This window comes from Metopolophium dirhodum, chromosome 3 (assembly GCF_019925205.1).
Source record: "Metopolophium dirhodum isolate CAU chromosome 3, ASM1992520v1, whole genome shotgun sequence".
NCBI lineage: Eukaryota > Metazoa > Arthropoda > Insecta > Hemiptera > Aphididae > Metopolophium > Metopolophium dirhodum.
In genome coordinates this window covers 26,547,291-26,559,277 of record NC_083562.1, presented here as the reverse complement: position 1 = coordinate 26,559,277, position 11,987 = coordinate 26,547,291, and the positions used below count along the sequence as shown (strand labels likewise).

The window sequence follows — 11,987 nt, the reverse complement described above, 5'->3', positions numbered from 1 at the left end:
TATTCATAAATAAATATAATAAAATAATTATTAATGTTACGCATATAAAAGGAAATAAAACGTGTAACTTGCTCTTTTTGAATTACCGTCAGTCAGGAAACTAGCATGGTATAAGAAAATCAGATATTCGTGTATATATTAGGATATCTGAGCATCCTAGCATAATATGATCTAGCTAAATATAATTGTATTATCAACATATTAGATTAATATGGATCAATAGAGCGATTAAAAACTACATCATATTATGTTATCCAAACAGCTACCGGGGAACATCCGTTTAAGGACAAGTGTCTATTCTACAATTTTTGGCAAGACAGAGAAGGTGCTCTAAACACGCCTACAATACAAGACGTGGCCGAGGCCGAAGAACACCTAGAAGAGGCGTTGCAGGAACTTGTCCACAGGGGACCAGATGCACACTTACGTCTGATCCTTCGATCACCGTGAGTAACCGGGACAGTTATATAGATCATATTTGATATTATTATAGATCTACATATAGTGAATGAATCACAATTACGGTGTTTTGTTCGGTAGGAGCTCGGAGAGGACGCCCGAGGACTTGGAGCTGATATTTGAGGAACTGAGCCAGCAGAAAGCTCTGGCTCACCTACCAAACTCGGTGAAACGGGAACTGGCGTCTGTTGTGGTGTTTGAAGCTCACCCTAAATCCGGTCATACACGTAAGTACATCACACTCTCCTAGTGCGTATAGCACAATAATATTTTATATTATAATACGATGGGCAGATGACCAATGGCCATAGGTGGATAATGGGGCGGATATTTTATCGAGGTTAACAGTCAACATCCTAAAATGTTCGATGATTATTAAATAATTAGAAAAGAATAAATGTTATTCTTCTTCAAATATAATATATCTTTCTCATTTGTTGATATTTTGCACATAATTGTTCAGAGTATTTTAATTAAAATACAAACAAATCTCAGAAACATGCAAAATAAAATTGTTTCATTTTCAATTCAGCGATGTCGTACCTATACTATATAAATACATATATTGGAATGCTGTAAGTCTAAAATATCTCAAGTAACTCGATATGTCAGCATTATACGTCGTTGAACAACTTTAGTAAAGGTACAAAAAAAATATTTAGTCTGTCTCTTTTCTCCATGGAAATTTTACCAAATATCAACAAAATATATCCACCTATGGAGGGGACGCACATTTTCACTATACAATGATTTACTAACATAATAATACTATTAACGCTTCCGGGCGATTATTATTATAATACCGTTCAACTGGAAATACGGCGTGGTCATGATTTCTCCTTCGATTATTCACGAATAATGTTACTCGCGCCCGGAAACCTAGTTAACCGTAAACATGACGAACACAGCATATAGCTAACACATAATATACAGCGACTATCGTTGACAAACCTCCAGTGGTTCAATACCTGTCAGGCACAATCGTAACAACTCTCGGGGGGTCTTGTGTATTCTGTCACAGTATTCCGTCAAGGAGACGACGGAAAAGCGTGGTACGTGATTATGCAAGGCGCGGTTAGCGTGGAAACGTACTCCAAAGGCATCGTAGAATCGCTGTACGACGGTGAAGACTTCGGTGGTTTGGCGTTGATCCACAACGTTCCCAGGTAATTCATGATTTTTATATTATTATATCGATAAACGCAATGATAATAGTGTTGTGTGCTAACATTGATTCGTTTGAAATCTAGATCGGCGACCATAACCGTCAAAGAAGACAATACCCATCTGCTGCGTGTAGACAAAGACAGTTATAATAAAATCGTAAGGGACATCGAAGCAAATACCGTCAGACTGAAAGAACTCGGTAGTGACGTGTTGGTATTAGAAAAATCTCCACGATTACACAAGTACGACGCTTCGATATAAACTATGACTATAACATTCGTAATTCGTTTTTATTGCATACGATCGAATTACTAACTAATGATTATGTTAACTGATTAAGATACATGATTATCGCTGGGACTCCGCAAAAAATTCTAGAACATCTACTAGAGCACAGACTAAGTAGTACGAATGTCGCAAGCTCCAGAAACGACCCGTGTCTAGACGATTTCTTATTAACGCACATAGTGTTTATGCCAACCAGAACATTAGTATCGGAACTCAATAAATAATATCCTTTTATAAAAAAAAACCAAAAAAATATTTTATTTATTATATAATGTTAAACATTTTGCGATCTTCTTCCTTAACGCGTATGTTCACTTACCATATGGAAAATCCAGCCCAGGACAGAGAGTACACCATCAACTGTAAAAGAAAAGTAGTACAATTCGTATACAGATGGGTGGTGACTATAAGGCATCCGGTGTTTGACGACGTCGTCTCGATGTCATTTCTCGAGGTATATTAAATTTCACGAAGTAAATATTGTTTGCACATTAAAACATTTTTATATTTTTATTAGGAACTGGCCAGTGACGTGGAAGCCGATTGTCAACTGTTGGGTGGCAAGAGTCAAGCTCTGCAAGAGGAAGCTAGCCTAATGCACCATATCATGTCTCGGTTGAGACGGTATCAGGACGAACGATTAGAGACTTCGGGTCTAAAATGGAAGTTACCGCCAGGTGGTCAACCCATTTGCCTGTTTTCAGCAATAAGCAATCCGTCAAAAAATAATAGGCCGATCATCCGACCAAACGATGACAGTAAGCTCATGATATTATAAATTCAAGTTATTAACGTTTAAAAAAAATTCGAAAATTTCAAAGAAAAAGCTGATGTATAATTTAAAATAATTAAATTCAAACTGATCCAGTGAAGTTTTCATGTAATATTATATTTAAACTAAAGTTGCATACGATTAGTAGTAGTGTATACGTTCTTAAGTTCTTTATTATGTATCTTTCAGTAATATTCCGAGTGTACTGTGCCGATCATACGTTTTGTACATTGCGACTGGCTGTCAACGCCACAGCAGAAACCATCAAAGTGGGAGCGTACGAGAAATGCAGTCTCCGACATCCCGTTCAAGATCTGAGGATAGTGGAAGTAAAATCAAACGGGGAAAGGGTACCATTCAGAGACAGCGAACACTCGATACCCACCACCGTGGCACTAAACAGTTGCATATTTCTGACGCCCAAAGATCACATGGATGCATTGGTATTTTAAATACATTTTTCTGGTTGACATGTACATAAATTTGCATATTAAATTCCATTCTCCAGACTGAAAAAATCAAAAAAAATCTTATTTTTTCACGCGTGTAATATAATAGCGTACATTATACGCAGTATAATATACAAATTATTTATATTGACTGAATAAAAATGTATATCTTTTTCATAATATAATAATAATGATAGGTACTTACTGTAATTTTAACATAACATTTAATAAAACATTTAAATTAAATAAGTTCGGACGTATGGCTTAAATAAATCAATAAAATATAATCGGCTTTGCAAAAAATATATTATATAATATGTATTATAATATAGTATGTATTATGTAAGCACATAAATACATAATGAGAATAAATTGTTAAATTTTAAATCAATCATAAAATAAATCTACAAAAAGGCCCTTCATAAATTAATAATATATTCTATAGTGAAAATAGCATATAATATATCTAATCGATAAAGTTAAAAACTATTTTTTCCTAGGTTTGGTTTAGTTGGCTTTAAAATATAGATGTTTGTTTAATTTTAGAAATTTTAAATTCAAAGTGAAGTTTTCCATACACATTTCATTGAAAGAATTTCTCTCTTTTTAGTTTCTAAAAAAATATTTATATTGCATTTTTTATGTTCAATAAGTTCAACAACTTTAAAATATTTGATTATCCTGAAGTGCTAATATAGTTATTGACAATCGATCCTACTTTCGTTAACTTATCGTTAATAATTCTTTGTAACAGTAAGTCTTTCAGACAATGCTCGCAATCTCGCATATTACGTTGGAAATAAATAACACTAATATGAATATTATATGAATTTAGACGTGTGTGCCAGAACAAGAAAAATCTGAAGGAGCGGAAATATCGGGTGATTTTGATTCACTGAGCACCAAGGAACTTGCGTATCACATGACACTTTTTGATTGGGAATTGTTTTGGAACGTCCACGAGGTGCAAAACAATACAATAGTCATAATATTTGAGTTTATCGAAAATAAATTAATTAAAAATCAACTAATTTAATTGTTTTGTTTAGTATGAACTGATATACTTAACGTTTGGCAGACATCGATTCCAACAAATCACAGCAAATTTGGATATATTTCTCAGACGTTTCAACGAAATCCAATATTGGGTTATTACCGAGATATGTACGTCACAAAATATATCAAAAAGAACGAATATACTAAAGAAAATGATCAAATTGGCAACATAGTAAGTGATTTAGCAAACTACACGTTAACTGTCTTAAAACGTCATGTTCAAATATAATAGCAAATCAAAATATATTTTTTATGTTGACAATTTTATTGACATTCAAAAATTAATCTCTTTATATATCACGAATGGTTAAATTAATCCCAGATATTAACATAGTTAATGAAAAATAAAATAAAATAATATAGGTATGATAATATTTTAAAAATAATTAACATTGAGCAATATAACAGCGCAATCTACTGTTTAAATCTAAAAACTTTTTTTAACGAAAACATAAAAATAATAAAAATTGAATTATATTATTGTTATGTAAATTTGTTATGACAAGAAGAAATAATGTATTTTATTATATTACAGTATTTATTAAGTATTTAAGTATAGTGCCTAACAATATTATGTAATGACAATTTTATCTATGTATGGAAAATGAAGGTAGGTACTGAAAATATAACTCAACCTGAGTTTCATTCCGTGTTGCTTTATTTATTCTAAATAATTAACCAAGTTAGTACTTAGGGAATTCATAAGTTGTATAGAATTAAGTAAGCAGTTCACAAAACTCGATTACGATTGTAGAACTAATATTTGGCAACGTTTCAAACATACGAAGGGGTTGAGTGTAGACAGGCAAACTGTCAAACACGTATTTTAAGTTACATATAATAAATTATAACTTAATTATTTCAAATATTTAAGATTAAACTAAATTAATATTATACAGCATACATAGTACTTTTGAAAATAATTTTAACAGTAGGTAGAGTATTTTTTAGTGAATTTAAGAATTTATTCTGATTTAATTAGGATGCCGTAAGGGGGGGAGGGGGGGGGGAGGGTTAAGAAGGCAAAGACACTATTATCGATTGTGACATCGGGTGGGTTTCCACGAATGAAAGGGACTGTTATTGTTTGAGGCAAGGAAGTTTTGGAAGCATTTTTAATATATTTTAGTTTCTTCATGCCCTAATTTTAATTTTAGGTCGATTATTCGTATAGTGTTGTTAGTAAGGGGAAGGAAGCATTTAATAGTTTTCTGAATGGTATATTTTGAAATGTTTGAATTTTATGTAGTTTTGATTTTTGCATTTTCCCATAGCTGAATACCATATTACCGTACGTCAAAACGGCTTAATTAGGGATTTATAGATGAGTGATTTAGTGTAGCAATGTTACTGATGTTGGTGTGTTTATTATTAATATATGTTTTGAGTACCTAAGCGTAATCGATCATTTAGATTGTGTCGTTTAGATTTAATAAGCTGTGCCCATAGTCTACGGCAGCGTTTCCCAAATCATGGGTTGTGAGTGTTGTGACCCAATAGTGGGTCGCGACATATTTTTGATGAGTCGTAATCCGTGGTTACGATTACGCTTATTTCAGTATTTTTGTATTTTTTTATAATTCGTTTTATTTATTTATTATGTATTTATTATCAAGTATATAGTATTTTACAAAAATTCAATGATACAATTAATAATAATAAAAATATTATTTATTTATGGCATACTTGATTTTTTTTTTAGCAGGGGATCGCATACCTAATAAAGATTACATTTATGAGTCGCCATTGCAAAAAGTTTGGGAAACACTGGTCTACGGTCTTAGAATTAACCCTAAATATTTAACTGTTTTTTATATTGGAATTTGAGTGTCATAGATTAAATCTAAAAGGCAAGGTGCATAAGAGTAAATACTAATTACCTATGGTAGGTAATAGGTATGTATGGATTTAGGTTGATTTATTTTTAGCCTCCAAATTGTGTACCACTCTTCCATGAGGGAAAGATGATTTTGAAGTTGATAAAAGCCATATTGTTTTCGGGATTTGTGGAATTTATATTCTTGTCATCAGCGTAATTGGCGACCATCTGTGGTGTGGTGGGTTGATCAGAATATTTAGAGTAAAGGGCGTAGAACGCCTGTATATTATAGACTTAAAAGGTAAAGCTATATATTATAACCCCCCTCAAATTCTTATTAGTTAATCACTATAGTCACATGCTCACGAGGTTTATCAATCAAGACCACAACTTGTGCAGAAGGTGTGGGGAACACTCAGACTGCTGTTAAATAATTGTAACAAGGGGTGATAGCTGAACGATTTGATTATGTTTTTCTTCTCCAAGTATTAACAATACAATGTCATGTCGGAATAGAAAAATAAAAGTAAAACTTCTTACAGGCCACAACACCAATTATAATAATAATATTAATATTATGTTATAATATATATATATATATTAATTTATATATATAATATATATTAAGTCCTATATATAATATATATTAAGTCATATATATAATATATATTAAGTCATATTATGAATTAATTTTATATTTTTATAATATTACTGTCACGTCTGGCTTGTCCAGGAAAGTTTTTTAGAGAATTTCTAGAAAAACTAGAGAGCTGAGCAACTGGACAATTACAATATATTTTTTAATACGATCATGTAATTTTTAATTAAACTTATATTTTAGATAATTTATCAAGATTTCAATAATAAAGTGTAATAATGTGTATACAACAGTAATTTTAGTGTTAAATAGAATATGGGCCTATTAAGGTCATGTGCTGTTAATATATTATTATACTTAATATTTACTTGCACTTCCCGAAAGTTGCGGTATTAAATTATTATCATCACGGTTTTTCAGCTGCAAAGAGTATTATAATTTCAACGCATTTTTCGCCATCCTTATGGGACTAAGCGACGTGGCTGTCAGTCGGTTGTCGACTACTTGGGACAAGTTGCCATCCAAGTCACGGAAACAGTTCACTGAATATGAGACGCTCATCGACCCAAGTCGGAACCACAGGGCGTACAGAATCACCGTGGGCAAATTACCCTCTCCCATGATACCGTTCATGCCCCTGCTCATCAAAGGTAGAAGTCTGCTATATTGTTACAAACCTATAAACTTTTGTTCAGCGCTATAATGCTTTATACTAATAAACACTAAACACCATAATATTATTTTAGTAGAGCACTCGGCCTGTTTAACTCGTTTATCCTAACTTATACAATTATGGGAGAAACAAAACACATTATTTTTTAAATTGTATTATTTTTATTATTCGGTCAGTCTGACTGTTGACGACATAATGTGTTAAAAAACGTGTTTCATTTACCATGATCGTTACCCACAGACTTACGCTGAAATACAAAAAAAAAATACCAAACACTTCTAATTTAATATGACCATAAAATAGCTGTACTTTTCACAACGACAGTGCAATAACACAATCATATTATCATAGTCAGTCGAATATAATATAACGTTTTTTTCTAGACATGAAATTCACCCACGACGGCAACAAAACGCACGTGGACGGTTTGGTCAACTTTGAAAAAATGCACATGCTGGCTCAAACCATGAGGACACTTCGGTACTGCCGAGCCAGGCATTTGGGTGAGGATGGTTTTTCACTAATTTATGCCTAAATGTTCTGTAAGTGGCGTCTTTTGTGAGATGCAGCAGTTGTATCTAATGTGTCATGATTTTTATCATAACTAAAAATTAAAATCCATTAACTATATTTAATTAGTGTCAAAATGCAATATTAATAAAATTACAAGTTTATTTTCATCACACGGAAAACTGTGAAATTACGCTATTGCAGTCTTCAACGTGTCATATTATAATATGTATAATAGACGTTTCACCTTGATGTTCCAGTCATTTTTTTAAATTTATTATTTTTTTAAACACAATAGGTGGCATTCAGGATAAAATATGTTTGGTTTTGGGAAATTATTAGGTACTTTATTAGATTTTTTTTTCTCGGTTACCCGCAGAGCTCAAAAAACATAATACTTACTTATATTTTAATAATTACGGCCTAGAGAAAAGCGAATTTATTGAGTTAATCTTTGTTAATATTATTGTGGTTGAATTACCTTCGATCAAATATCAAAGGTGATAAACGCCCTGTTATATAAAATTGTACCGCTAAACCGCACGTCATTCGTCCGATTTCATTTTTCAGTCTTGGACCCGCCGGTGTCGAAAAACGAAGCCGACGTCAAATCGTACGTGAGCTGTTTGAGGTGTGTGAACAACGAACGGACGTTGATGAGCATGTCCCAGAAACTAGAACCCAGGAGAACTTAGACACTCATCTTCTACGACGACGACGACATCATAACAAGCACACCTAATATGATATATATATATATTATTATATTACGATAAATACACACATGCTTCGTATATAATCGACGAGTATTGAGTACTCTATTCGTGTATACGCTGCAGTAGGTAAATATCACAATGGGAGTTATATATAATATATATTATAATATTTTGTTCTAAATCGTATAAATTTAAAACAATTTTTTTTTTTTTAATTTTTGTTTTGTGTAAGCAAAAATAATATAATATAGGATTAGTAAGATTTATTATTATTATTATCGATGCACGAATCTCGTCTCTCAGACGATAATATTATTGTTATGATTAATTATAATATAAGTGTCTCTTTTTTCTTTTCTTTTTTTATCCGAATATTAGACGTGTTTATACAGGGTAGGGAGATACGTCACAGTATTGTTTTGCTTTTCTTAAAATGTATTACTCCGTTCTTTCCCGAAGGTACGTTTAATTTAAATGTATATTATAATATATGAGACAATCAGAGAACGATGATAATCATTGACGGATGAAATTTAATAGATATGAGACGGTTATTATTATTTATTAGAAAATTAGACATTATTATTATTATAGGTACATAGGTACTGATTTAAGTTTTATTTGTAAATCGCGATAAGAAAATCTTTTTGATTATAATTATTATTATCAAATTAATATGATATTACTTTAATAAATTACGTATCACGGAAACACCATAGGTTTCTTAGAGCTTGATAAACATAGAAATATATTATTTTAGATATATACGAATAGAGTGTGACAAAATTCAGTACGAATTACTGCCGTGTCGAGAGTTCTTGACTTTATAATATTGTTTTCTAAAAAGTAACAACAATAATGATTTTTATGAGAAAAAAATGTAAACCAACATTACATATTATATTATTTTAGACGACGGGTAATATAATACTATTATTATAGCATGTTATGTCTGATGAATCATTAGGTTTTTTTTTCATCGGCACCGCTGTTAAACTGATTATTTTCATACTCTAAAATATATTATAAATATAAATTTGACCATAATAATACATATTATATAGGCATCTATAAATATTGTAAGCATCGACTTTATGTACACTTATTCTTATCATTATAAGATCTAGTCTATTTTAAATTTTATGTAGTATACTTTTTTCGACTACAGATATTTTTTGTGATAATAATATTATGGGTCCATTTTTCCAACTTACAAATATCTTCCGATCATTGTTTGTTTGTTTGATCATTTTTATGTGTTTCTCAAACGGCGTTTGTATTTTAATAGTTGTTTATAGTGATTTATATATTGTATGTAATTATATATGAGACGAACTCGAAGACATTGTATTGTTTACAAATCTAAAAGTAAGATCGTTTATTATTATTACTATTATTATTATAGCTACATAAGTATTATACAGACATAAGTAGTATAATAATTCATAGTTGGAAACAATATTTCGTCCACTAACCAAGAATTTGTTATTTTATAGGTTATTTTTGTTTTGTTTTTTTTCTATTGGTACTTGCTAAGATTTTGTATTATTGATTACTCTTTGACACTTTATAATAAGCATTCTTGTAACGTTCTTATTTCTATCCAAATTGTTTTGAGGAACATTAATTATTGATACAGCTACAACATTGTTAGGCTAACCATCACTTTTTGCCTTTTCGCATTATATTATAGTTGTATACATCTTCGTATAATATATACTACTAAAGTATGAAATTTTTTACAATTATTATTATTATTAACTATTTTTTCAGATATTGTGTTATTTAAACTTAAAATTTGTTCCATATTTCTTTATAATTTATATTATATAATTTGTGTTAAAATGTAAACGATATATATGTGTTCTAAAACAAATACAAAAAATAATACATTTTTGTAGTTGTTTTTATTTAATAAAAGTCTAATTTCTATGCATTAAATATTAAAATATATATTGATTTGATGTTGAGAATGTTGTTGATAAAATGATTACTCAGAATATATAAAATAATTTTCAAAATGAAAGCAAAATCTGCTCAAGTGAATAAGTTATGTTACTAGCAAAATCATGTCACCTTGTATTGTTCACGATTTACTTAAGTTGTGATAATAAAATAAATGGTAGTCATGACCTTCAATTGAATATTATAACCTACTTGTGCAAAAACTAGTATACATAAATAATATTGTCCATAAGGAACTCGTTAAAAAACAAAGTTATAGTTTTACTAGTTTTTAATTTTAAATACAATAATACTTAAAAATATAAATGGTACACACATACCATTATTGATTATTCATGAAAACATTACAAAAATATTTCTGCCTGGTAAAAATTGTAAAATACATTAAAAATACAATATAAATATTATATCATATTTTATAATTATCGCTAATATAATATATTAGGTTATGTGTATTTAAACGTATCTATATAGTATACTAGCTGATCCCGAGCACTTCGTTGCCAGTAAAAAAAAATTTGTTCAACACCTTTTAGGTGCCAACTCATCCTCCCTGTTAAGCAATTTGCCTACGTCGGATCGCGGACAATGTGCAACAGCATATCAATTAGGCAATGTGCAAAAATTTGATTTGATGCATGATTGCACCTCATCTGCCCGATTAACTAATGGCAACCTAATAATAAATACTACCCAATTTCTATTAATTATTTCTCCTATGACCAATAGAAATCATTTATAAACAATAATTTCAACTGTACATCTCAAAATCCCCATCTTAGCACCTCTTAGAGTTTGGGTAGGAGGGTAAAAATACTTTATGACCTATTCTCATACCTGCCAAATATACAAAAAAAATTTTCAATAAAATCGGTTGAGCCGTTTCGGAGTAGTGCGACCAGTGACTACAATCACCGTTACACGAGATTTTTATATATTAGATTATATTTTAAGCTGTTTACTTATGAAATTTAAAAAATAACACTGATACTATGTAAATAAATATATTTTATAATCACTCATTCAAGTCACAAAAACATAATTAAACCACAAAATGTTTTTTGTTTAGTTTAGTTTAGTTTTTAGTACCACAGATATTACGATTTTAAGATTTTGGACTAGTTATCCGAGAACTACTTGTATTATGAATTCAACATTTAAATCCGTGACAATTTTATATACATACATTATATATGTTACAACAAGTCACTGTTAAGGGGAGACTAGAGGTTGAAATTCATATTTAAGTAAATAATAATAAATAAATATATATTATTATTTAATAATTAATAACGACAATGCATTGTTAGAACATAATATATACATTATCAAATAAACTTGAAGTAAGGTTGAATAAAAGTCAGATATAGAAACGATAAGAGTAGTATTGACTTCGGACAATAATGAGTTACTGAATAACTTTTCATTGATTAAACAGAGATACACATAATATAGTAGGTAGGTACTTCGTACTTGCTTAATGTTTTGTTGAAAGTAATATTAACCTGGGCATAC

The 11,987-nt window shown here is 30.3% G+C and overlaps 1 protein-coding gene across 1 annotated transcript in view; it reads left to right on the top strand.

Annotated features, from left to right (window-relative positions):
• The window catches only part of LOC132940311 (rap guanine nucleotide exchange factor 4), a 211,006-nt gene extending 200,572 nt beyond the window's left edge, over window positions 1-10,434 (top strand). Inside the window, exons 8-20 of the mRNA XM_061007832.1 lie at window positions 263-446; window positions 541-686; window positions 1,481-1,625; window positions 1,710-1,868; window positions 1,967-2,137; window positions 2,230-2,368; window positions 2,432-2,672; window positions 2,876-3,129; window positions 3,971-4,099; window positions 4,185-4,363; window positions 7,029-7,258; window positions 7,665-7,784; window positions 8,362-10,434. Coding sequence (XP_060863815.1) covers window positions 263-446; window positions 541-686; window positions 1,481-1,625; window positions 1,710-1,868; window positions 1,967-2,137; window positions 2,230-2,368; window positions 2,432-2,672; window positions 2,876-3,129; window positions 3,971-4,099; window positions 4,185-4,363; window positions 7,029-7,258; window positions 7,665-7,784; window positions 8,362-8,486 — 2,222 coding nt within the window. The 3' untranslated portion in view covers window positions 8,487-10,434. The remainder of the gene's footprint in view (window positions 1-262; window positions 447-540; window positions 687-1,480; window positions 1,626-1,709; window positions 1,869-1,966; window positions 2,138-2,229; window positions 2,369-2,431; window positions 2,673-2,875; window positions 3,130-3,970; window positions 4,100-4,184; window positions 4,364-7,028; window positions 7,259-7,664; window positions 7,785-8,361) is intronic.
• The last annotated feature ends 1,553 nt before the right edge of the window (window positions 10,435-11,987 follow it).